The sequence below is a fragment of the Lynx canadensis genome, chromosome D4, assembly GCF_007474595.2.
Source record: "Lynx canadensis isolate LIC74 chromosome D4, mLynCan4.pri.v2, whole genome shotgun sequence".
NCBI classification, from domain to species: Eukaryota; Metazoa; Chordata; class Mammalia; order Carnivora; family Felidae; genus Lynx; species Lynx canadensis.
The window spans coordinates 82,481,632-82,507,738 of record NC_044315.2 but is presented as its reverse complement, the minus strand read 5'-3'; the positions used below and the strand labels follow the sequence as shown (position 1 = coordinate 82,507,738).

Genomic DNA, 26,107 nt, shown 5'->3' with positions numbered 1-26,107 from the left:
GTGCTGGTACCAGATGTTTCCTCCCCCACCTTCCCAGGAGTCCTAGTGGAGAAGGTTGGGGGAAAGGTCCCACCTCCTACAGGATAAGGACTCATCAAGCCCCTTACCTTAGCGTTCAGGGCCCTTCCTGTCCCAGCCTCAGCTGAACCCCTCAGTCTGAGCCGCCCACATGCTCCCTTACCCCTCATCACCACGTGGTTCTCCCACAGATTTGATCCTGTGCCTCTGGAAGCTGCCTGAGACCCCGAGGGGAGCCGGGGAAAGTCAACCGCCAATCTAAAACTGGGAAGGGGTCCCCTGGCCTTGGCACAGGAGGTGCTGGCCAAGGAAACAGGAGGGACAGAAGGGCATGTCTCCAGGTCAGGGACAAAGGGATTCCGTGGGGCTGGGAGGAGGCCCGGCACTGGGTGCCGGGAGGGCGGGTGCTCCTCTGGGATCAGTGTGATGGCATTACCAGGGAAGGGACCGACTGGAAGGAAAGCAGCACATTCTTCCTCTGTGTCTGTGTCTGTGTCTGCAGGACCAGCCCCGACACAAAGAGGCCATGCCAACATTTGCTGAGTTCAGCAAACAACTCGGAGGACTTCCTGTGAGTCCTGAATCCACCTCCCCCCTGCCCCCCAGCCATTTAGAGAGATGACTGGTCTGTAGGTGAAGGAGTGGCCTCGCCAGGCAGCTGTGACTGGGGAGTGCTGGCCCTGGAGAACCAGAGGTGGTCAGGCGGGACGTGGCGGGGGGAGGGGGGGTGGTGCGGGGGGGGGGAGGCAGAAATTTTGCTCCTTTATCCTCTGGCCCGCTTGCAGGCCCCCGGGAAAGCCCACCCCCAACTTTCTCTCGGCTCCAGCCAGAGGGACAACCCTTCCCGAAAGCTAAAAGGGTGACCCAAACAACCCAGCAGTGCACACCGTCCCGGGCTCTTTCCCCGCTGTCATCCACTGATCCTCACCACAGCGCCGTGAGGTAGGCGGAGGCCGCAAGGTGGGCCGCAAGGTGGGACGGCTGGGGGCAGCCCGTCCTCTGCTCCCGCAGATCCGCCCTGGCTGTGGTCCGACTCTGCCACACAGCCGCCGGAAGGAGCATTTGTCCTGGGAGCCAGGGGCCGCTGGCTGATGACCACCCTCCTTCCGGTTTCCCAGTTGCCTCCAGGTTGGGGACAGCCTCAGACATGGGAGAAGACGCCAGAGCTGGGGGGGTCTCGGTCCCTGGGCAAGCCTTGGCCTGGCCTCCCAGAGAACACGTACTGCCCCTGCCCCAGGGCTGCGAAGGGTATCCCCGCTGCCCAGCCGCACCTCTGTGGGGCCTGCACCCACTACACGGTCCTGCGCGCCCACAGCAAAGGCACGGACAGGCCCACGAGCCCCATCCGGAACACTCTCACTGGCATCTGCAGATCAGCAGTCCCCAGGTACGTGCCCACACGCACTTCTGAACGCACCGTGTGCACCTGCGTGTGCCCCTCCCCGGCACAGCAGTCCGCCTGCCGGGGCAAGAGCTGGCAGGTCCGATGGAGACGTCCACGGCCTTGCCAGGCCCCGGTCTGCTTCCCTGAGTGCTTCCCGCGGTGCTCCCCTCTCCCGTCCACAAATGGGGCGCAGGCAGGGGCTGCCGGCAAAGGTGACACTTGCCCAGCAGGTCTCCCAGGCTCTCCGGCAGCTCCCCAAGGCTGGTAAGAGGCCAGCCACTTCCCCGAAGGCTCCTGGAAGCGGCTTCCTTGGGTCCTCGGTGGACGCACCTCGCAGGTGCCAGAGCCCGCAGCCAGGCAGGCCTAGATGAGTCTCTCCTCGGGCGGCACCTTGAGGACACTGTCCATCTCCAGCCGGGCCCCAGCCACCTCCTGCTGGCTCGGGCTGTAGGTGCCCTCTGATTGGCGGCGCTTCCTGGCCGCCAGGATCCCTGAGAGGAGGCCCAGGAGGAGGAGGAGGAGGCAGGCGCAGGCCGCGGGCACCGCCACCTCCAGCAGCGGGAACGGCAGTGGCAGCGGCAGGCTCTTCTGCAAGAGACCAAGTCACCAGGCCTGAGACCGGGGAGCAGGAGGGTGCGAGCCTGTGCGTGGGGTTTTACGTGACACTTACAGCGGTCTAACGGAGGGGGAGTGAGGACACTCCCTCCTGTCCCTAAGGACAGGAATCTTTGCTTTATTTTGTTCACCGGTAAATTCCAAGTGCCCAGAGCAAGGCCTGCGTGGTAGCTCTTGGTAAGTACTGAAGGAGAAAACAGGGGCTTTGCCCAGATTCCCCCACACGACTAGCAAGCCAGGACGGCAGTCCCCTCCGTCTGCCCCCAGTGCCCATGCCGTGGCCACACCACCGTCCTTCAGTCTTGAATTCCAGCTGCAGGCCCTTCCTTTAGTGGCCAGAGATGGCCCCTGCCACCCAGCCTCCCAACTCGGCCTCCCCCGCCCTGCAGTAAACTCTTCCAATCTGAGGCCACGGGGACTTGATCCCTCCCCATGCCAAAGGGTGGTCTGGTTTTTTAGTGTCTGTGGAGACCATGCTTAACTCTAAAGTGGGAGGCCTCTCGGGAAGCAGTAAGAGAGGCTCCCCGGCCAGGTGGCCTGTGCAGGGCAGGAAGGGGGGGGGCAGGCCGACCTAGCTGATGGGGAGCTCAGAATCCACCAGGGTCTGCCAGCTAGGGAGACTGAGCTTTAGGGAGCCCAGAAGACCTCTCCATCTCCAGTCACAGATTGCCAGGATGCCACCATCAAAGATTCTACGGGCCTGGAATTGTTAAGCACCCCCCCACACACACACCTCCCACTAAATCACCGAATTCCTGGATTCTGGAGCCTAAGAGTCTCAGACTCCCTGGCCCTCCCTCTGTCCCGTGAAGCCTCTCAGCCCACTGTGACCTGCATCCCAAGTCCCAGTACCCAGCCCTGAATGAGAAAAGACATCCAAGGCTGTAGAGAAAAATTCATAGCAGCCCCGAGTGGGTCCTCACCAGCCTCCACCCCTGGGCACTTCTTGGGGAGCTGTAAAGCCATCTCCTCCCTTGGCCCCCGGGAGGAGGGTAGGTGGAGGAGACAGAGGCCGTAAAGCTCAACTTGAAAGGAAACATTCCCCAGAAGCAGAGGGGATTTGCGGGTTTATGACCCGGGCTGCCAGAAGCCTGTGGAGATCAAGGCTCCTCCCCAGGCCTCCCGGCCTACGTCTCTCCCATTAGCACCCACTGTGGGCTCACTGCCCACTGGGCCTGTGGCACCTGTTCCACCCCTCGGTGGGGAGGGGGTTTAAGCTCAAGCGGCCTGCTGGGCCCCATCTATTGGGCCCCTCCTCAGCTGAGCCGCCCTGCGGTCACGGGCTGCCTTGGGCAGCAGAGGCTGCTCTGGCTCAGAATCCTGCGCTCTCCAAATCGTCCTGCTCTAGAATTCTGGCACACAAACCACTGGAGATTACAGGCTCGCGTATCGGCCAACTGAAATCCCAGAATTCCAAGATCCTGTGGGTCCCGAATCCTGATCCCCAATAGGACTTGGCCGCGCCCGGCCGTTTCCCTGCCAGTCCCCAGAGGGAGGGCGGGCCCCCCAGGCTCTCCCCACTAGTCCGTACCCCAGGACAGGGTTGGTCCAGGAACAGTGGGCCGTACATGCTCTCCGCACCACCCCCCATCCCCCCATCATCTCGCTAACGTCCAAGACAGGACACCCCCCAAGCCCCTGTAGCATCACTCACCACCACTTCACAGAACTGGCCTGAGAACCTCGCACTGCAGATACATTCATACACCCCACCGGCTGCCCGGCAGGTGCCCCCGTTCAAGCAGGGGTTGGCTTCACAGGGGATCTGACATCTGGGAAGCAGAGAAGGTAAAGGCTGAGGAAGCTGCCTTCTTCCCCCATCTGCTTTAGCTTCTCAACACTCCCCCCACCCCCAACCAATACACAGGTGTCCATCCGCTGTCCCCATGGGCTGTCCCCGGCAGGTGACTGAAGCATACTGGGACCTCCACCACCCCCCTCTGCCCCAGCTCATGGCTGAGGATGACTGGCTCCATCGGAAGCACAGGGCGGCTGCCCAGGTGTGCTGATGCCCTCTCTGCGGAGTGGGCCCAGAACTTGCACCTGTCCAGTCTCCCTGGGCGACCCGAGGCAGGCGGGCTGAGGACGAGGCTCTAAGAAACACCACCAGGCAACTACTTCCCCAGGTGACAGCATACAGAGGACGGCCTTGGAAAGCCCAGAGAGAAAAGCACTTGAGTGGCAGAGGTAGGCTGTCTGGCACTGTGATCACAGTGAGGGGTGGGATGGTGAGCAAGGATCCACACCCACTTTGCCTGCCCTGGTTGGAGGGCATCCAGGGCCCACCGTGCCCAGCTCCCAGGCCCCCGGCCCCCAGACCCACTCTGGCCAGCAAAGCCCTCCTGGCAGCTGCAGTTGGCAGCCCGGGGCCCACCCTCACAGGGGCCACCATTGAGGCAGGTGAAGTTCAAGCTGCACGCCTCTGGCAGGACAGGCAGTCTGGGGAGAAAACACAATGTCTACGCTGGGGGCGGCATGCGGGGGACCTGGCCCCAGCCCCTGAGGCTACAACAGGCCACTGGAGCTCTGTGTTCTGAGCTGTGGAATTTGGGGGCCCACCTGCCACAGACTTAGTGGTGTCTGAGGTGGAAGGGATGGGACATAGGGTGGTCCCCACCCCCAACATAGTGCACAACCTTCAGACCCTGGATGGGAACCTCTCCCCACAGAGAGAGTCCTTTGAGAAGCTGATGAAATGTCAGGACTCTCCTTGGAACAAAAACCATGTTCCTAAACGTAAAATTTGAGCCTGGGGAAGGAGGAAGTCAGGCCAGACAACCCTCCCTAAGCTTGCTTCCAAACGGAGTAGGGAGTCAAAACCAGACTGAGGGGAAGTGTCAAAACTTCCAACCATCTCCTTCTGCCCCTGTCATCATCCTCAGGGGACTAATGGGCATGAACGTGAATGGTGGGCGGCTAGGCAGGAAAGCCTCCAGGTGTTCTTCCAAACCTAGCCCTGTGTTCCCCCTGCACCCCCAGACGAGACCGTTATTTATCTCAAATTCAAACTGTTCTGGGTCTTAGCTGGCAACCCTAGGGGCCTGCTGTTCCCATTTCACAGATGAGGGCACGGAGGCTCCGAGAAGGGAAGCGGCTGGCCCCCACGGAACGAGAGCATCGGCTGCGGGGGGAGGGGGGGAGAAGGGGGGAGCTTCGGCGCCCCACCCCCCACCCCTGAGGGCCGCACCCCCACCCCCACCCGCCCGGACAACCCACAGGGCCCCTTGAGCCCAGGCCGCACCGGCCCTCCGCACCTGCAGCGCGGGCCCACGAAGCCAGGCGGGCAGCGGCACTCGAAACTGCCGTCGGGGCGAGAGTGGCAGCGGCCTCGAGCACAGGGCGCCGAGCGACACGGGTCGGCGCGGGCCTCGCAGCGCGGGCCCTCCCAGCCCGGGCTGCAGGCGCAGGCGAAGGCGTCGAAGAGGTCCCGGCAGCCGCCGCCGTGCAGGCAGGGCGAGGGACACACACCGCGTGCCGTGGCAGCCGAGGCGCGGGGCCCGCCCCGGCCAGGCCGAGAAGTGCTCCCGCGAGCCGGGGGCCGCGCTGGGCCGCGGAGACGCCAGGTGCAGCGGGAGCCGCCACGTCCACCGACCGCCGCCGGTGAAGTTCTCGGCCAGCTGGACGAGCCGCGGCGCCCGACCGCGCAGGCAGCCCAGGTCGCCGGCCAGGCCGGCGCAGCGCCACGGGCGTCGCCGCACCGTCCAGCCACAGCAGCCAGCGCGACGCGGCGGCCTCCGGGCGCTCCATGGCCAGGCGCACGCGGTGCCAGGCCACGGGGGCCAACGCGCGGAACACGACGCAGCCCAGCAAAAGCAAAGGGCAGGCGCGGAAGAGGCGCACAGGACAGCGCCAGGGAGCGTTGCGCACAAGGCCAGAAGACGGTGTGGGCGCCCGCGGCGGCGCGCAGCAGCCCGGCCTCGGAGTCGCGCGTGCGGAAGGCCAGCGAGAGGCCGCTGAGCGAGCGCCCGGACGACGCGTTGTGCCCGCTGAAAGCGACGGCGGGGCCCTCGCGGAACGTGGCTTCGGCCACACCTGCGGGGAGAGGGAGCGTCAGGGAATGGCCCAGCGGCCTCCACCCGGGCCCAAGCACCCGGGCCCAAGCACCCGGGTGAGACACCTGCCGTCCCCACTGCCCCTGCCCATCTCGAGGGGTCACACACACGGGCCTGTCATCTAATCCCAGGAACTACTCTTCCCCCCCCCCCCCCCCCGGCTGTGGCTTCCACCCACTCATAATTCTGTACCTCGGAGAACCAGCTTCCGGCCGTGCTGGGGACACCTGCCCCTACCCTACCATGGCCCACCCTACCCTCCAGGTCACAGACCAGGCAATAGTTATGCCTCAAAAAATCTGCCCCCTTCCCTGCTCAGTGTACTGGCTCTGTCTCATCACTGAGGCTATTCACTGCAGCATCTTTTTTAAACGCAGATTTTTAAATGCTGATCATGCATTTTAATAAAATGCAGTCATCTCTTTAAAATGCTGATCATGTCCTTCTCCTGCTTAAAACGGCCCCATGGCTCCCCACGACCCTTGGGAACAAGTCCTGAGCTGCCTGGCCTAGTTTTCAAGGCCCCTCCTGGCAATAGCTCCACCCCAACACCTGTAACTATGTTTCACTTGTTCTTATAAACCCCGGGGCCTTTGCTGGTGCTATTGTCCTTCCCTAAAATGTCCTCCCCTATGCCCAGTCTTGGCCTTGGAAACCTGGTCAATGCTGTCTTCCTCCAGAAAACCTGTCCCTCTGCATGCAGCGGCCTAACCATGCTGGGCTGGGGGTGTTGGCATCCTGGTCCACTATGTGCCCTCAGGGTAAGAGTGGGCTCTAACTCAGCTTGGGTGTCCAGGATCCAGCATGTGGGCTGCCCACGGTACACACTCACAGACAAAGCCATCGGGGACTTCCTCGCAGGTAGCAGGCGGGAGGCAGGGTTGGCCAGGACACCACAGCCGCTGGGCACATGTTGGCCCCGTGAAGTTGACAGGGCAGGTGCAGTGGAAGTCATTCCAGGTGACGAGACACATTCCACCATTGAGACAGGGGTCAGGCTGCAGAAGAATCAGGGCAGGGATTGGCTCAGGCCTGGGGGCTATCACCACCCCTCCATAACCACTACAGACACATTAACTCCTCACAGACAATTAGAGAGGATGTCACCATTGTCCCTATTTTACAGATCAAGAGACTGAGGCTCAGAGAGGAGAAGCCACTTGCCTGACTCACCCAGCCAGTAAATAGAGGAGCCAGAGTCCAAACTCCCGTCTATTCCAAGGCTGGTGCTTTGTTCATGGACCCAGGAATGTCCCTGTCCCCCAGGTAGCTCCTACAGAAAGGCTCAGCCAGCCCTCTGCCTGGGCCCGGGTGTCTGTCTCAGACCAAGACTGGGGAGGGAGATATGGGGACCACCAGAGGGCAAGAGCAGCTGGGCCAGAGAGAATAATGTGAATCCAGTCTCTAGCAGTGGTGACCTGGTGCTTCACCTCCTGCCATTTTCCTCACCAGTAGAAGGGGATGCTAACCCCCCGTGATGCACGACAGACCCTGGAGAAAGGGACCCACCCCTTTCCCCAGGGAACTCACACTGCATGTGTCCTCGGAGACGCAGCCCATGGTGAGGTTCCAGGACTGCCTGCTGCCCAGCTCACCGGGCTGGCTTGAGTTCCCGGCAGCGGCGGAAAGAATGGGAGGTGGAGGTCATTGAGTCGCAGGTCCTGGAGGCAGCCTCGGAAGGGCCCACCCCAGGGCTGGGCGTCCGCAGGGAGGAGCCTCCCACCCACGTGCCACCTCCTGCCCCAAGCCCTGCAGCTGGCCAGGCCCGAAGCTGAGCGTCACCAGGTGGCGGAGCCCATCATCCCAGCGCCCAGGGAGCACCAGAGCGGGCCCGCCCAGCACCTCAGCCTGGATCTGGCCCTTGCTCAGGAATACTGTTAGCCCAGCTACTGAGTCATTGGCAAGTTGGAGCAGCAGGCCAGCAGGTTCCCGAGTACGGAGGAGGAAGGACACGGTGAGGTTGGGGCCTGGCGGCTGGTGGAGCAAGAAGGAGGCAGAGCTCAGGGTGCCCCCCAAGCCAAAGGTGGCAGCAGGAACCTCTGCGGGGAGAGAGGGTATCAGGTGAGAGGCCTGTGAGCGAGGGGAAGGCATACTCTCTGCCCCAGGGTCCCCCGGGCTTATTCCTCACCATCAGCACATGTAGGACCACTGTAGGGCCGGGGGCATTTGCAGTGGAAGTGAGTCCACAGGTCCACGCAGGCCCCTCCATGGGCACAAGGCGGAGGCTGACACTGTTCACGGCGCTCGCAGCCCAGGAGGACATTCTTGCCGAGATCCTCAGGCAGCAGGAGGTGACCGTCCACACGCACGTCCTGGAGGCAGCCTTCGAAGGCTGCGCCACCCAGCTGGACGGAGCAGAACCTGGTAGGCGTCGGGGCCGCGGAAGCCACGGGAGCTGGGGCCACAGGACTGGAAGCCACACACAGCCGGGCAGGGCAGTCCTCATGCCAGAGCCGCAGCTCCAGGACCCCCGGGCGGAGCGAAATCTCGGCTTGGTGCCAGTGGCCATCATTTAGGGCCAGGTCCAGCAGCCCCAGGGGAAGCACGGTGGCGTTGCCATGGCTCCAGAGTGTGGCCTGAAGCGTGCCCCCCGCCAGTGCCAGCTCCAAGCTGTCCTGAGTGTCAGTGCGAGTGGCCAAGGCACCGGCAGGTAGTGTGGTGCGAAACCTCAGTGCCAGACCCGGGGGACCTCCAGCTGGCACCGAGGCCCGCACAGGGCTCCCCGCCACCACAGAGAAGGTGGTGTTCTGGCCACAAAAAGGTCCGTGGGTACCAGGTGGGCAGCGGCAGGCATAGCTATGGAGCCCAGACTTGAAGATGGGGATGCAGGTGGCAGCGGGTGGGCAAGTGTGGCCCTGGCAGCCGGTGAGCCGCACAGAGCAGTCGTGCCCGCCCCAGGTCTCCGGGCACCAGCAGGTTATAGCCTGCCACGGTGTTATCACAGGTCCCGCCATGGAGGCAGGGCTCCGACAGGCATTCGTCCACATCTTCCTGACACGTCAGGCCTTCAGGAGAGACCAGGCCAAGGTTCAGCACTCAAGGCAAGAACCACAATCTTGATGCAGAACTTACACACCTTTGGGACAGGGATCTCAGCACCTGTCAACCAAACCAATTCCTAATTCCCAAAAGATTTCTCATGGTCTCCTGAAGTCCCTGGAGGCGGTATCTAGATGCCCCTTCCCTTACCATGTCTGGTGGGCCTCCATGCCCCGTGGATTCAATCCCCTAAGCACTCTCTGTTCCCCACCCCCCCCCCCCCGCCTTTCCCCTACTCCACCCGTCTGCCTCATCAGCTCTGAGGGCCACAGTCTAGTGTCCTCTACTTTGCCTGCCTTCAAACCCACCCCCTACCATCCATCTCCTGGCCTGGCCAGATTCCCCTGCTGCTTAAGGTTCACTCACTCACCTTGGCATTCCACATCCCTCGGGGGCTGGGCCCTCCCAGGCCCTCAAGTCTCAACCCTGCTCCCCCACACACTCAACTGCCTGTTCCTCCAGGCATTTCCTGGACAGCATTTCTCTGGGGGCTTTGCTCATACTGTTCCCTGGAATGCCTCCGCCTCCTCCTCACTGACCTGCCTTCAAACTCCTATTCACCCTGCAAAGCCCAAATTCAAAGGGTCAGTCCCCTAAGGGGCTTTTTCTCTGATTCCCAAGCTATTGTGTCACTCCCGACTCCTTGCCCACCCCCAGACACAGCTCCCCAGAACCCTGTACTGAAAGTATCTGGTTTACTCGCTGGGATCTCCTCCAGGGACCTGAATACGTCCTTGGTGCCCAGCAAGGGGTCTGGCACAGCTTTTGTGGACAGAGTGCCAGATGGAGGAGGGAGCGGGGGTGGGCATATGGCATCCAGTCTTCATTCCCCCAGTCCCTCTGCCCCCAGGGCCCCATGCTGAAGGGGCTACATCACCCTCCCCTCCAAGAGCTCCACACGAGGTGCCCTGGTCCCAGTTTGGGTCGAGAGACCACAGCCCAAACCCCAACTCAGTCAGAGCCTCCATAAAACAACCAAGGCTGGCCCTTGACCCGACCCATATCCCAGCTGGAGGGGCCCAGGCCCAGAAAAGCCACCAGGATTTGAATCCTGGTCCCAGTCAGCCCACAGACACCACAGCCTCCTGGGGACAGCCGGCCACACCCTCACCCTGTCCAAGGCCCTGGCATACTGCCAGGAGCCACAGGCCCCCCAGGAAGGTCCACAGAGCCCGCGGCCCCATTGCATTTTCCCATGGATGGCCGAGACTGGTGGGTGGGTGCTGAGCCCAGGGAGCAGAGCTCCCCGCCTGGCCAGCCGCCTCCTTCAGAACCGCCTCAGGAATGCCAGGCACTGGCCTCCCCCAGGCCAGCACGACCCAAAGGGAGGATGGGGGTGGACAGTGGCAAGCAGCACAGCCCTGCAGAGGGGTTCCCCCGCCCCGTCCCTGACCTCAGACCTGACCTCCCTGTCACCCGTCCGCTGAGCTCAGCTTGGGGAGGAGCTGGGCTTTGGCTGACGCTGGTGAACCTCAGGAAATGACACCCCCTCTCTCAAGCATCCATTACTTCATGTGTAAGAACCCTACCTCACGGGGGTGGGGTGACAAGGAGGGAACGAAATGCACAGAAACGCTCTTCGGAGGCAGCGTGTGCTGCGGGGGGGGCCCAGTGTATGCCAGGGGCCTGCAAGGCCACTGCTCCCGGGCAGGACTTGGGAATCTTGGCCCGCGGGGCACAGAAGACGGGCTTTCAGGGCACCCGGGGGTGGTGGCCACCCCGGGGGTAGGGGACACCGAGCCCAGCATCTCTGGGCAGCTGAGGTGGGAGGGACGGTAATCACCACCTCGTTCCCCTGGGCAGGGGAGCCAGTGCCCAGGAAACCTGCCAGCGAGAGGAGGCAGTGTGCCCAGGCAGGAATGTGGGCCGGTGTGGGGGAAGTGTCACAGGCATTCCAGAGGGGGCAGGGACACTCAGAGAGCGTGTGAGTTCTTCGGGTTCACCAGTATCTGCGCAAGGGTAACTGTGTGTCTACGCATCTGCTGTACCAAAGGCAGGGAGAGGCTCTCTGCAGCCCAACTCCTGCCCCATAGGCAGCAGCTCCCCAGAGGTCAAGTGGTGATGCCCCCCTTCACCTCTTCTGTCCTGGCCAAACTGCCGTCCTCTCCCTGCAGGCCCGTCGGCTTCTGCCCAGCCCTTGGATGCCAGGTGCCTAGAGTTCTCTCTGCGCATGACTGCACACATTCTCCCGGACAGCCTTGGCCACCCGTGGCCCCAGCTGCCACAGTTGTACTCCTGACCCTCAGTCTCTGGCTTTTCCCGGGCCCCAGTCCCAGGACTGCCAACCCCCACCCAGGCTCCTCCCTATGGGTGCTCCACAGACACCCAGACTCAGAACGGACAAGGCTCACCCAACATTACCCAGGGCAGAAGCAGCCAGCATTCCTGACATCTCCCACTCACACCTGGACTAACCCCTAGGGCCGGAAGAGTGTCCCTCCTAAGGGTTCTCAGTCTAATTAGTTTCCTCCGCTTTCACCTCCAAAGCCCGGTCAGTCCCCACTCAGCCCCTCTTAGCTGTCACCTGGACCCCCACACCCGCCTCCTTCCTGATCTCCTCATCCCCATCAATCCAGCCTCCACATATCAGCCAGAGGAACCTTCTCATCCCAGGCCCACCAACTCTGCCCTGGCTCTGCCCGGGAGCCCAGCCCACCCCCAGGCACCTGTGTAGCCATCCGGACAGTGGCACTGGAAGCCATTGGGCAGGTCCTGGCAGCGGCCTCCACTGAGGCATGGCCGTGAGGCACACTCGTCCACATCCACGTCACATTCGTCCCCTGCAAGAGGGCCAGCCGCGGTTCCCACCTGTGCCCTCAGAACCAGACTAGAGTTGGAAGGGCCCATTTTAGAGCTATGGAGACTGAGACCCGGCAAGAAGTGCGGACTCAGGCAGGTGGCACCCTGTGTGGCAGGGCCAGGCCTGCATCCGGACACCGAGGGACCTGCTTCCCTGGAAGGGTGTAGGGGGACTCACCCTCAAAGCCCGGAGGGCAGCGGCATAGGAAACCCTCAGCGTGACGGAAGCTGAAGGTGCCGGGGAAGGCAGCCTGGACGCCTCCGTAGAGGGCTGGGTCTGAGCGCTGCAGGCACTGTCCCCCATGCTGGCAGGGGCCCGACGCACACTCGTCCTCGTCCACCTCGCACCGCTGGCCACTGTAGCCTGGAGGCACACGTGCGCGGGCAGCCCGTCACACGGTGTCACCGGGCCGCACCCCACCACTGGTGCCAGGCCAACCCGGGGCCAGGCTGGGACGACAACTCAGAATAGGGGCACCAACGGCGAGGGAGGGATGCAATGAGGAGGGTAGGCACGACCGTGGCAGCCCTCAACAGGGTCCTGTTACCACTATTAGCAGCACTAGTGAGCACTTTGCACCTGTCGAGGCTCCACGCGCATTACACCTTTCCCTACCTCGCAACAATGCTAGGAGCAGGTGCTGTGATGAGCCCTATTTGGCAGATTACTGCAAACCTTGACTCAGAGAAGCTGCAGTCACCCGCACACCCTCGGAGGACAGCGTGAGCGCAAGGAGAAAACCGGACCCACGGCCCGGGGCCGCGCCCGTGCGCCCCAGCACGCGCACGCACCTGGCCAGCAGCAGGCAGCGGAAGGTCCCGAGGCCCTCGAGGCAGACGCGTTGTTCGCGCAGGAGCCGACGCGCACTCCAGCACCTCCTGCTCGCAGCGCGCGCCCTCGTAGCCCGTGTCCGCGCAGTCGCACCGGAACCTGGAGCGGGGAGCGAGGCCCGGCCGGCCCGGACTGAGCACTACGGCACCTGGGCCCACCTGCCTCCACCGCCTTCCCGCCCCGCGCAGCCCCCTCCCACGCCTCCGTCCGCTCACCCGTTGACCAGGTCGTGGCACCGGCCCCCGTGCGCGCACGGCTGGCTCTGGCACTCGTCCAGTCAGCTGGCAGCTCGCGCCCCCGTTAGCCCGGCGCGCACACGCAGCGGTAGGAGCCCACGCGTCCAGGCACGAGCCCCCGTGCAGGCAGGGCCCCGAGGCACACTCGTCCACCTCCGTCTCGCAGGTCACCCCTGGACAGGGCCGAAGACACAGACAGACGGATGGACTCCCAGAGGGAGGTCGAAAGAGGCCCAGGCAGGCCGCCCTGAAACCAGCTCCAGACAGTTACAAGGAGCGGAAACTTGAGGCTCCGAAGAGAAGCCGTTGGTCCGCTCATCTAGAGCAGGTATTTCTTGAGCCAGCAGTGGCAATGGGGTAGAAACCAGACAGACGTCCCTGTCTCCTGAGCCCACAGCGGTCTAGCCGGGGAGACGGTGATTGGGCCAGTATTACATAGATGAGGACTTTTAATTGTGATAAACTCAGCAATGGGAGAATGCTGGATCCCAAAAAAGCAAGAGCCAGGGTTTTGGCCTTGGGTATTGGGAGTCAGGGAAGGCTTCTTGGAAGAAGAGCCTTTTGAAAGATGAGTGGCACGCACTACATTGGGATGGGGCTGTGATGGCAGCTGGATTCCAGGGTGGGGAACTGGTCAGGAGTAGCTAAGGGCTGGGGCATGATGCCCTCAGGAAGGGGAGGATGGAGGGGCAGGAGCAAAGGAGAGAGGGGAAGAGGCGAGGCAGGGGTGGAGGTATTGGGTCATTGGGGGCCCCAATCTGGGCTTATCCTAAAAGTTGGAAGCAGCTGAATCACCCGGTGCTGTGGACACTGTAGAAGGCTCACTCTGCTGGCTTTGAAGAGCGTGTAGAGAGAGGGCCTCCATGGTGGAGGGACCAGCCTCTCCTGGCTCCCCCTGTACCGTCTTGCTTCGAAAACTGCAAGTCCTGGGTCCTGGGAACCCCCTCAGTCCGAGCCAAAACTGAAGACAGTTGGCCAGGGACCGGGGATGTGTGGAGATAGAGGGAGATGGAGAATTTCAGGGTCTGGGGATGTGCCGCCTGAGTTCATCCGGGAGTCCACATGTCATGGTAGACTCCGGAGGCCCTGCCCCCTGCCCCCTGCCCCCTAAGCGGGGTTGATTCTGGGGGGCCAGGAGCCGAGCTGGTTCCAGCTGGAAACGTCCCCCCTTCCCAGCTCAGTGAGCACAAAGCATGGCCCCTCCTTCCCGTGACCCCCTCACTCCTCCCACCCCAGTCCTAGTCCCACCCTCCCTGTGCCAGGGGGAGCCAGGCCCTGGCCGCCTGGAATCCCAGCCTCCCCCGCCTGGCTTGGAACGGAAGGAGGAGGAGAGAAATGAGTCATGGCAGACTCTGCCCCCACTCACATCCACAACTCAGCCAGAAAGTGTTCCCCCAAAGCGCCCAAGCACCGCACATCTGGCACACGCACACCTGCTAACACACCTACGTTTCCCACAAATACTTTCAGGGAGCCCAGACACCCCGCAGGTGCTGGCAAACACACAGGCCCTTGGCGTGACCTCCCTCCACACACACAACTGATACTCCAGACACCGAGACTCTCAAGTGGTGAGAAAGACACATGGGACCCGTTTTCCAAAGTGCCGAGATCCATCTCCCCTGGAACCCAGTCCCTCCGGCCTGTACCCCTTGCTCCGGGGTGACCTGAAACTGCCTTCTGCCCTCAAGAGCACAGTTGTCTGAACTCAGGGCTGACCTAGAACCAGCAGTGTCTATACTGCAGGCTCCCCACTGCGGTATAGACTGCAGCACCAAACTGAACTCTAGAAGGGACTGAAATAACATTTGTGCAGTGTCTGTTAAATGTCAGGCAACATGCGCACTCACGGTTCGTACTCTCATCCCGAGCTGCCAGGTGAGCCCGAGAAGCATCAGTTCTGTAGCAAGACCCAGAGTGGATGTCTCTACACTAAAGTCGGAGCTGAATTCATGATTTGACACCCTGAGCCGCTGACGAGATGGACAGGATGGACATTGCAGACCTCCTCCCTGGGCGGCTGAGGCTGTTACCTGCATAGCCAAGGGGGCAGTGGCACTCATAGCGATCAGCCAGGTTGCGACAGGTGGCCCCGTGGTGGCAGGGCCGGGATGCACACTCGTCAATGTCCAGCTCACAGCGTGGGCCCTGGAATCCGGGCACGCAGTAGCAGCGGAAGCCATCGGGATCTGGGCCCTGGGGCATACACAGAGCGCCATGGTGGCATGGCTGGCTGGCACAGCCCCGGGGCTCGTGGGCCCACAGGTGTAGCCACCATTCTCCATAGCCTGGCACTCGGCCCCTGGAGCGCACGGGTCTGAGGCACAGACACTTGGGGTCTCCGATGGCACCGTTCCTGCAAAGAGAGAAAGTTGGCTGGGTGGGGGGAGCCAGGACGTTCCCCTCCCCACAACTCAGGCGCACCCCAGAGCCGGAAAGCAGCATGGCTCTGTCTGTTTTCAGGAGGATAGAGGGAGGGCCAGGGACTCTACAGGCCACGCGCATCAGGAGGGTCTCCGTAGCAGAGAAATGGGACCCGGATGCCTGGCTACCCACCCCCACCCGGGCAGGATTAGAGGGCAGACACCCTCTGACTCTGGGAGCTTTGCGCTCCACTGTCTGACCCCCTCCTTGCCTGGGCCCTTTGGGGCAGGCTCTGTCATGCCCATTTTACAAAAGAACAAATTGAGGCTCAAGAGAAAGCAAAGACTCTTGCCTGAGGTCTCACGGCAAGTTAGCACTGGGACGACCTTCAAGCCTGTCACATGTTTCAGCCCCCTGGGGGGAGGGGAGTCTGCTCTGGGTCTCCCTTCGGTGGCTCCTCCGTTTCCTGGGGGGGGGGGGGGCTGTCCTCCCACTGTCCCCTCCACCTCTCTTGCTAGGGGTCTGGCAGCTCCATCCCCGTGTGAAACCGGAGATGAAGGACTTCAAAGGCAGGGACTGTGAGCTGGGCCCCCTCCCTGTCCCTCCTTCCCACCCTCTTCTTTCCCCTCGGGCCTAGAAACCTCTCAGGGGATCCCTGGCCCTCACTGTATCTCCCCTCAGCAACTGCCTGACCCCTGGCATGGCCAAGGTCACAGGGTACAGGACAGGTATTGAGACCTGCTGACAGACACCTGGCTCAGGCCACTGTGCTGCCTCCACCGTGTTAGAGGGTCACCTGCTGATCTAGAAGCCAAGTTACTGAGAGAGCCAGCTCCCCGCCCCCTGCCCCACCTGCCTGAGAGCCTGTAGTGCTGGATTAAGAGTTTAGTCTTTGACATGATTTCACTCATATGAGGAATTTAAGAAAAAAACAGATGAACATATGGAAAGGGGGGGTGGGGGGAGAGGGAAACAAACCATAAGAGACTCTTAATGATAGAGAACAAACTGAGGGGTGGTGGAGGGAGGTGGGTGGGGGAGGAGCTAGTTTGGGGATGGGTATTGAGGGTACTTGTTGGGATGAGCACTGGGTGTTGTATGTAATTGACAAATCACTGAGTTCTATTCGTGAAACTGATATCGCACTGTAGAATTACATAAAATTTGGAAGAAAAAAAAAAGAACTTAGGCTTTAAGTAAAACTGCCCTGGGTTCAGATCCCAGCTCAATTACTAGCTCTAAGACCTTGAGCAAGTCATTTCTCCTACTGAGCTTCTGTCTCCCATCAGAAAAGAGATGATAATAGGGCATGCCTCATAGAATGTGGGAGGATTCAAAGCCTCAGGTATGCAGTTGCCCGCTTGTGGGAACTCAGTAAGTGATGGGGGAGAGGAACACCCACGAGCAGGAGCCCCCCCCCCCCAACCTGGGGCTCTGAGAGGTGCTCCTCCTCTGCCCAGGTTGTCATCCAGACACTAACCAGGCCTGGAACAGCTTCAGGCCCTGTGCCTCCCTTCCCCCACCTTGGTGAAGACCCCCCCCCCCACCCCCAGATAAGGCTCAACAGCCTCTCCAGAGCCATCCACATTCCACCAGGCAGGGCCGTCCACTGGCCGACCCCCACCCTTCCCAGCCAGGGCCCAGCAGGATGGGGGACAGGGATATGGAGATGTGGACCATGGCGCCAGGGAGAGAACCTGGCTGTCAGCCCCACCCCCGAGTGCCCAGAGCACCTGGTACAGCTCAACACGGGCTCCCTCACTCCCTGACCAGGGCTCTCGTGCCCACCAGGGCTAAGCGCGTTGCAAGGGCAGGGGACATACCCTGTAGGACTCCTGCGTCCACAGGCCCCTCCCCAGCTCGAGTGCATCAGTCCCAGCCCCCCTCCCAAGCCAGGTCACGTAGGTGAGGGCCAGCGTGTCTGTCTCTCTCTGAGGGGCTTCTGGGAAGCTCATCCTTCTTTTTCCCACCCCCAGCCACTGTGGCTGATCAGTTTAGAGCCATGTCCTTTAGGGCTAGATTGTCTGATGGGGGTGGGAAGATGGTCTGATGGGGGTGGAAAGATGGTCTGAGGGAGGTGGAAAGATGGTCTGAGGGAGGTGGGAAGATGCCCGGATGGGGGTGGGGTGAATCAAGCTCCTTGAGGAAAGGACACAAGTTTGGGCATCAGACAGGCCCGGCTTATGGGGTTCTAACAGTGCCACCTCATGGGGTGTCGTGAGGAAGCCACTGAGGTGACCTGCGTGAAGCCTGGTGCCTGGTGAGGGCTGTGGCCATTCTGACGAGGGTCCGTCAACCCAGCACAGCCCAGGACTGGGAGACAGTAACCATAGCGCCCACTCTGAGGAGCCCTAGCTTCCGGGTCCTGCACCAGCAGGCCCTTCATTTAATGCCAACAAGGCGCTGCTCCTTACCGTGTGGCCTAAGGGACCCCCACCCAGATCTGGGGCTTTGCCCCCAGTTCAGAGCCTTCCATTTCAGAGCAGATGGGACCAGGATGGGGAGACAGTATGTGAGGGAAATGGGGCGGGTGCTGCATCACCGTGGGGCAGGTGGCCCATGACCCCAGGAGACACAGTCCAGCCACAGGGGAGGAAGGAGCTCCTCCAGTGAGAGCCAGGTGGAGAGGGAGGGAGCTTGCCTGTCCCAAAAGGCATGCAGTAGCCCCGAAAGCCTGCCTGTGAGAGGACAGCCGTCTTTCTTGTGCATTCCCATTGATCTTAATTAATGTTCACCTTAGGAGATAGATGGTGCTGTTATTCTGTTCTACGGCTAAGGAAAGTGAGGCTTGAGATGAAGTGACTTCACCGTCCCACAGCCCATAAGAGGCTGGAATCCAAACGCAGGTCTTCACCCCAGGGGTTTCCAGACCCTCCGGCCTGTGTTAAGAATACAGATTTCTGACCCCTGCTCCAGACCTGGAGATTCAGAGCTCTGGGGCCTGGGGCCTGGGAATCTGCACTGCAGCATGCTTCCTGGGAATCCTCTGCACGTCGAGGCACGGAACCGCTGACCTTAGGTCCTCTGTGTTGCAGGAGTGAGACCATAAAGCCAGACTGGCCCTGGGCTGAGAGGCAGAGAGGTGAGGGCAGTGGGGCAAAGGGGGGCCGTCCCTGAGCCAGCCTGGGGGGGGGCGTGGCCTGTCGCCAGGGCAACGAGGGGCCTGTGCTTATCTTTACAAATCCTTCCTGACCTCTCAGGCTGCCTGGGACGACCTGGCAGGGGAGGGATTAACTGACACTTGCCCCTCCCCTTTGACCCGCTGCCCTGTCCCCCGGAAGGCCCAGATCCCGACACCAGGAAGGGAATTCTCTCCCCAGAGAGAACGACCATAATAATATAACGGCAATCATTTACTGAGCTCGTACTATATGCTCCAGGCTGTGGTGCACGTGTTGCATCTATAATTACATTATTACATTTGATTCAAACCAGGAAAGGTGGGCCCGGGTGAGAAAACCGTCTTCCCACTCAGAGAGGTTATAAACCTGCCCCAAATTATCCCTCAAAAAACTAAGTAGATTGCCATCTCCAGACTTCTGAAAGGTCCACATCTCCCAAAGCCTGTGAAATTCCCACTTTGCAAATGCCAAATCACCAGCCATGTATTGTCATTTTAGTGCATTCCAGCCCCGCCTTCCCCAGACACTGGAAAAAGTCTCTAAAGGCTGGAGCAGGCGCGGAGTTTCCAGGATCAGCCTGGGCAGAGCGAGCTGTCCTTCACTCAGTGCTTAGTAACTCCTACTTTACGTGCACTTGTAACAGGCCTAGTGATCACTGCTGACAACTCATGGGAAGTGTTTACTCATGGGTGGATTTTGAGAAGCTTCTTGTCTTGACAAGGCAAGAAAGAGGAAATTTCTTTCTCTTCTATTTTCTTTTTTAAAATTTTAATGCTTAAAAAAATGTTTACTTTTGAGAGAGAGGGAGGGCACCGTCACGTTGGGGAGGGGCAGAGAGAGAGGGAGACAGAGGATACAGAGGATCTGAAGCGGGCTCCGTGCTGACGGCAGAGAGCCCGATGCGGGGCTTGAACTCACGAACTGTGAGATCATGCCCTTAAGCCGAAGTCAGACGCTTAACCGACTGAGCCATCCAGGCACTCCAAGAAAGAGGATATTTCTAAGAAGTGGCCCAAGATCTTGTAAGATGTGGGAGCTTCTGACACAGGGGCAAAAACTGTCCATCTAATAATATCACTAGGCCGCGAGGACAGGACTGAATAACAGTACCATATGATGCAAATACTGCCTGAGAGCCATCAGGAGAGGGCTAAGTTACTCTAACAAGACAGGAGAGTTTGGAGTACTCTTTTACAAAAAGGTTTACCCCCCAAGGCTAAAAGGGGGCAGGGGGTAAATATTTATAATTTTGGTAACAGTTATGGCAACAATGGCTGTCAGGACTCACTGCCTCCCTGCTGCCTGGCACTGGCTTTGGTCTCAGAGCCCTAGGGCCGTGGAGACACTGCCCCTGTGAGGGCCAGACGGACTTGGTGAGGTTCTGCCGCCCAAACAGGCCACTGTTAACTATTAGTGTCTCCATCTAAAATGTGCTTAGAAACTGGGACTTCCACGCCAAACCTAAGTTGGGGAACCACTGTGTTTTCTCATCAAATTCTTGTGATGGCCCTCAGAGCTACATGGCTTGCCCTCTCTCAGCAGAAGCACGGAGAAGGGGCGTGACTTTGCACAGGCTAGCACTGAAGCCAGCTGTGAAATGCAGGCCCTGCCACACACTAGCTTTGTGACTCTGGGCAAGTTCCTGACCCTCTCTGGGCCTCATTTCCTCCTCTGTAAACTGGGGGTGTGAGAGCCGACCTCACAGGGCAATGGTGAGATTCAAAGTCCATCCTGTGGCGCGCCTGGCTGGCTCCGTCGGTAGAGCATGCGACTCTTGATCTCAGGGTTGTGAGTTCGAGCCCCACGCTGGGTGTAGAGGTTACTTAAAAATAATAAGTAAGTAAGTAAGTAAATAAATAAATAAATAAATAAATAAATAAATAAATAAAATCTTTAACAAAAACAAAAACAACAAAGCCCATCATGTTAGTTCATTAGCACAGCATCTTCCAGGTGGCGGTCAGTGGTAATATTTATTCGTTGACCAACGAACCTTTACCTGGAGCAGAGGCTGTCTATCCAGCCAGTCTTGAGGTTGGTTCACATGCGTGTGGTGCCCCGTTCCACCCCTGCCTCTGTCCCACAGTCCGCCCGCCGGCCCCCCCTGGTTGGAGGCGGGGCCAGACTTGGGGGACTGAACTGCTGTCCCTTTGTCAGCAGGCTCCCAGGGTGTGGGGAGGGATGTGAGAGCCCAGCACGCCCCATTGTACTCCAAGATGCTTGGCCCTCTCCACAGCAACCAGCCAGGCTTTTGTGGCAGCGTGGGCCCAGGGTGGAGGGGCTCGGCTCCGGGCCTGGCAAGCAAGAGCAGCGGAGCCAGGGGCCCAAGGGCTTCCAGAAACCCCCATCCCCTCTGGGATAGAAACTCCTTTTCAGGTGGCACAATCCCCAGCCCCTCTCCTGGCACTCAGGCCTCGGGTGCTGGTATCCAGAAACGCTCATGCCCACGGTGCCCTCACCCCAGCCTTTGGGGATCCCAGAGGAGGCCCCCCGCACAGCAATCACAGTGGGAAAGGCCGCCCCTGGGCACCCCAGCAGGGTTGTGCGGAGGTGAGCACGTACATCAGTGTCCATTTTTTCTGTAGCACCCATCTACTTTGTGTCGACTCTGCGTCGGGGTTCGCGTGAACGTACATTTCAGCATGAATGCACACGTCGACACACGCACACTGGTGCGTGCAGGCGTGTGCCTGTGGACACCTGTTCATGTGGTGCTGTGTGCCCTTGTGCATGCCACACCAGTGTGCAGGTGTGTGTGTGTGTGTGCATGCATGTGTGTGATTTGTGTGTTCACGTGTGCATGTGTTTGCAGGTAGTCTGTCGTTTTTCTGTGTGCACATGCATATGCGAGTGCAGACATTGGAGGGCAGGGACGGATAGCAGATCCACAGACCAGGATTTCATGCCCCTCACGTGCAGACAGCAGAGAGCAGACCCTCACCTCCTCTCATGAGCCCAGATTTGCCTCAGGGGCCCAGCTCGTAAGCCCCCATCCCTGCCAGAGCCTCAGTGCCCTCCACTACAAAATGGGGTCCTCGTCCTCCCCAAGGGCCCTGCAGAGAGGAGGAGATGAAGCCTTTGTGAGGCAGGCCCCGTGAATGGGGAGGAAGCCCCCAGGGGCCCGGGAGGCTTGACCTCCCACCCTGAGAGTCCGAGGGGTGAGTCCCCTCACCGCCTCCCCTCCCACTGCAGTGAGGCCCAGGCCACCCGCCCAGGTTGGCTCCCCCTCCCTCCTCCAGCACTGGAGGCGGGGTCAGGGGACTTCCCAGGCCTGGCCCTGTAGCTATAGTGACCGAGACAAAGCGTCCCCCAGACCCCCCAGGAAGAAGTCCAGGCGTGCACACGTGAATCCATGAATCTGCTCGGACAAAAGCAAAACCGTTTGGCGAATGGGGTCGGGCTTCAGGAAGCCCTTTCAGCTTGGCGTGGGGGTGCCAAAGAGGGGACAGCGGTGGGCACACATGCTCCTGAGTGCCTGGCCACCCCCAGGGGCCCCAGAGCACCCCCAGCCCCCCAGTGCAGGCAAGGCTAATACACAAATGGAGGGATGCAGGTAGCTGCCGGGTTTCCCTGATCTCCTCCTCCCCCTTCACTGCAATCCACTGGGCTGGGGTCTGCTGCCCCCACCCCACGTCCCCATGTCCCCATGTCCAGAGCTAAGACACAGTTCAACCCACTTGACAGCTTATGTCCCACAAGTTGTGCTCGGACACAGCACACCTCACCCAGAAAGCCTCAGACAACGGCTCACCGCTCACCCGGGACAGCTCACAACTTTAACACACCCACGGCTCGCACCCCACAGCCCAGCGCATGCTCACAGCAGACCCTGGGGTGAGGCTCACACTACCTGCAACCCCCCACACTCACAGCCCAGGACTTCCCAGCCCCAGCACCCCTCCCAAGCCGCACAGCCCATCCCAGGATCCCTTCACAAAGCCCCCCCACCACCCCACACAGCAACAAAGTCCCAGGACGCACTCTCTTCCACACAAGTTCCGGCAGCAGCGCACCTCTCTGCACCCACATCTTGGCCTGAGCCCAGCCCTGCAGTCCATCCTGGCACCCACACAGAGAGCCCCGGGGCCTGGCGTGTCTGCTTTGGGAGACAGACCCCCAGCCCCCCACCCCCCAAGGCTTGTGCCCCAACTCACCACCCAGGAGGGCCAGGGCAGGACTCAAGAGCAGCAGCTGCAGCAGAAGAGGGGCCGGGGGCCTGGGGGCCAGGGTCCCCGGCCTGGCCAGCGCCATGGCAGCACGCTCAGCTCGCGGCTGTGGGAACAGGCGGCCTGGCTGGCTCCACACCCCCCTCTCCCTCCAACCAGCACTAATGCCGTGGACAGAGGCCCGGCCCCTCCCTCCCTCTCCTCCCGCCTCCTCCCCCACCCCAGGCCCTCCCAGGCTGCTCCACTGGGGACAGACTGGAGAGGAGGGGTCTGACCCACCCTGTGTCCCCAAGCCCCGGGGCTCCAGACAGTCCTCAGGGGCCCCTGCAGTCGGATCTGATCTCCGTGCCCCCCCCCAGCCCCCCCTCCTCCCACCTCTCAGGTCCCGCTGCCTCAGCTTCTAGGGGAAGGGGGGGTTTCTGTTTTCCCCAGATGATGCCAGCTACTCCCAAGTCCTAGGTTATCCCACCCTGCTGGGCCCCCGTTCCAGTCTCCTCTCAGCCTGAGCCTCCCTCCCCAGCCTAGGCCTGAGCATCCGGCAGCCTCTCACACCTCTTCTCTGCTCAGAAGCCCCAGCCCCTCCCACCCAGCCCATTCCCTCCCGGTGCTCCCCACCTGAACAAGGCCTCGGCCACCCTGCGGCCAAAGCCCCCTTCCCCTCCCCACACTCAGTCCACCAGCTCCTGGGGGCTCTTCTTCTCACTGTCTCTTAATCCCATCCCTCCCCTTCACTCCCTGGGGCCCCACGCTGCCACACACAGCCCCTCATACCATAGCCCTCAGGATAAGGCCCCTGACTCCCTCACCAACCAAACTGAACTTTTTCTGTCTCTCCGCCTTGGCCTAAATCTTTGCCTCTGCTGTTTGCAACTCGGGAAACCTCACTGCAATCCAAGGCAGCCCATTCTACTGAATGGCAGCTCTAGCTAAGCAAACTTTCCTTCTCCCCTGCTGGGAAGTCCTTCTTGTTGTCTGACCTTACCATCTCTTGCTGCATTTGATGTTTGCTTGCTGCCGGCTGGAGAAGGGAATGTTGTTTGCATGGAGAGGAGAGGTTCTTTGGGGGACCTGGCCCCGGGAATCCAAGCCATCTCTAAGGCACCACAACATCAAAAAGCAGCCCATTCTTTCCTCCCCTGCACTCAGCTCCGGGAGAGGAAGAAACTGTTGCTGAAAGGACTTTCTGAACCTAGCCACTGGCCTCTGCTAGTGCACCCCATTTGGTTCAATTCAACGACCATGGACTCTGGCCACCCAGACCTTGTGCTGGGCTGTGGGATGTGACCTGACACCCAGGAGGGCACAGTCCTGGAGAGACAGACCGACTGACTGATTGACTGATTGATTGATTGATTGACTGGGGGAGCTCAGGCTGTGCTCGCAGGTCCACAGAAGAGCAGGGAGAAGAGTGGTGGCATCACATGCCACATGCGTGGCCTATGGCCCCGCTGGTCCTCCAACCCTGGCAAAGTGCTCAGAGAGGGAGCCGAGGGCCTGGGTGGACCCCTCATCCACATCCTGCCCCATCCCCACCCTGGAGTCTTGTTCCCTCTGGGGTGGGAGGTGCTCCTTGGTCTCTGGGACCCTCCTCACTCCCAAACCACCTTTATTTAAATTCCCTGCCTCTCACAGATACCAGGAGCTCCCCACCAGCACCAAGCCCCTCTCAACTCTGCAGGGAAAAGCACAGGCCCTACAGCTGGATAGATCCCAGTTTGCACCCAGCTCTACCAGTGATTAGCAGAGTGACCTCGGCATATGTCTTCCTTCCCTGGGACTCAGTTTCCTAATCTGTGAAACAGAAATAAGTTCCCACCCTGTAAAGCTCTTTAATGAGCTGCAGCGGCAGAGCAACGTCTGTTTGTTCTGTGTCTCAGAGGTTCCTAAGAGATCCAAGCAGCCGGGGAGGAGACGGACAGGAGGACAGCAAGGCTCCCACAGCCCCCTGGGGCTCTGGATACGCAGACACAAACATCCACGCTTTTACAATGAGCCCTGAGGTCAGGACGCCAGCCCAAACTCCTGTTCGCGCCCCAGCCCGCGTCCTGCAGCCGCTGGGCACCACCTTGTGGCCAGACCTGGAAGTGCCCTGCGAAGTCTGGAGGACGGGTGGATGTGGACGGGGAGGGAGGGATGCAGAAAATGAACAGCCTGGGCCAGGGAGCCCCACGTGAGCGAGGAGGAGGAGGCCAGGAGCCACGGCATGGCAGGCGGGCGGAGGTTAGACAGGGCAAACCGCTCCCTGTCCGGGTCTGGAGAAGAGACAGTGAGAGTAGGCCAGCCCCTCTGCAGAGACGGGCCCTTAGGAGAATCCGTTTCCCCATCCTCCCTGCCTGGGGGGCAGGTGTGAGGAGGGGGAAAGGGAACCAGCATAACCTCATTTCACCCCCTCAACAGCACTGCAAGGTGAGCATTGTCCCCATTTTGCAGATGAGAAAACGGAGGCTCCAAGAGGTGAGATTGGCTGCTGGGGTCCCACAGCTAGCTAGTCAGTGCAGGGGTGGGATTTGAACTCGGGGTGGCCTGACACCAGCCCTTTCCACTCCTTGAATCCTTGACTCAAGGCTGAGTAGCTGCACTCCACTCTGCTCAGGAATTACTTGCTGGCTTCTCCCTGGTTGAGGGCACCCACCCCCTCTGGAGCCTAGGGAGATATGCCGGAAAAGCCCCAGCTTCGGCATCCCCCCTGCTTCGTATGAATCCTGGTTCTACCCTGTGGCCTTAGGCAAGTTTTGTTGGTCTGTTTTACTCTTCTGGACCCCAGTTTTCCCATCTGTAAGTTGGGATAATTGTATCTACCTCAGGGTACAGTGAGGAGGGGGCGGCTGCCACCAGGGACTGGATGGGGGAGGGGATGGTGCCCGGGGCTGCTCCCCACTGAGGCGATCTCCAAGGTGACATCTGCCCTGGATCCCCCCACTTGGGTCCTGCATCTCCCTTCTCCAGGGGCCGTGTCCACTCTTCCGTCTCCCACTCTCTACACAGATCCCTCCTCTCCTCCCCTCCACCCCACTGGTCCCGAGGACTGCCTTCTGCTCTGGCTTCTGGGAGGGGGCCAGTGGAGGCACAGCAGGAGAGAAGAGGGAGGGAGGAGGGGGAGCGGGGCATTTCCTCCTCCTCCTCCTCCTCCTCCTCCTCCTCCTCCTCCTCCTCTGCCTCAGCTCAAACCAGCTTAGGTAACCCTGCTCCTTTGAGCAAACCTGCTCAAAGGTAACCCTTTGTGGCCACATGGGGCCACCTTCAGCCCTGACCTCTCTGATCTCTCAGAGGCCTTCCCCACTCTTACCTACTCCCCCATCCTTGGAGTCTCCCCCGTCTCCCCTGGCTTCCCTTCTGCCTTCCTGGCCTTCTCTTGCTCTCTTTCCTCCCAAAATGTTGGGGTGCATTGGGATCTGTTCCCAGCCCCCTACCCTTCTCACACCTCCCTCCCTGGGTGAGCCTGTTTATACCTGTGAGCTCTCCGCCAGTGGGTCTTAACCA

General features: G+C 60.6%; 1 protein-coding gene across 1 annotated transcript; it reads right to left on the bottom strand.

Annotated features, from left to right (window-relative positions):
* Window positions 1-745: 745 nt before the first annotated feature.
* On the bottom strand, window positions 746-22,712 carry CRB2 (crumbs cell polarity complex component 2). The gene is given in 24 exon segments (XM_030294446.1): window positions 746-1,990; window positions 3,672-3,789; window positions 4,337-4,456; window positions 5,272-5,486; window positions 5,488-5,688; window positions 5,690-5,789; window positions 5,791-6,049; window positions 6,902-7,067; window positions 7,600-7,682; window positions 7,685-7,799; window positions 7,801-8,108; window positions 8,198-8,987; window positions 8,989-9,074; window positions 11,775-11,888; window positions 12,086-12,271; window positions 12,700-12,709; window positions 12,711-12,759; window positions 12,761-12,838; window positions 12,955-13,042; window positions 13,045-13,077; window positions 13,080-13,148; window positions 15,009-15,230; window positions 15,233-15,331; window positions 22,616-22,712. Coding segments are annotated over 24 exon segments (3,831 nt in total). The 3' UTR covers window positions 746-1,765.
* Between the last annotated feature and the right edge of the window lie 3,395 nt (window positions 22,713-26,107).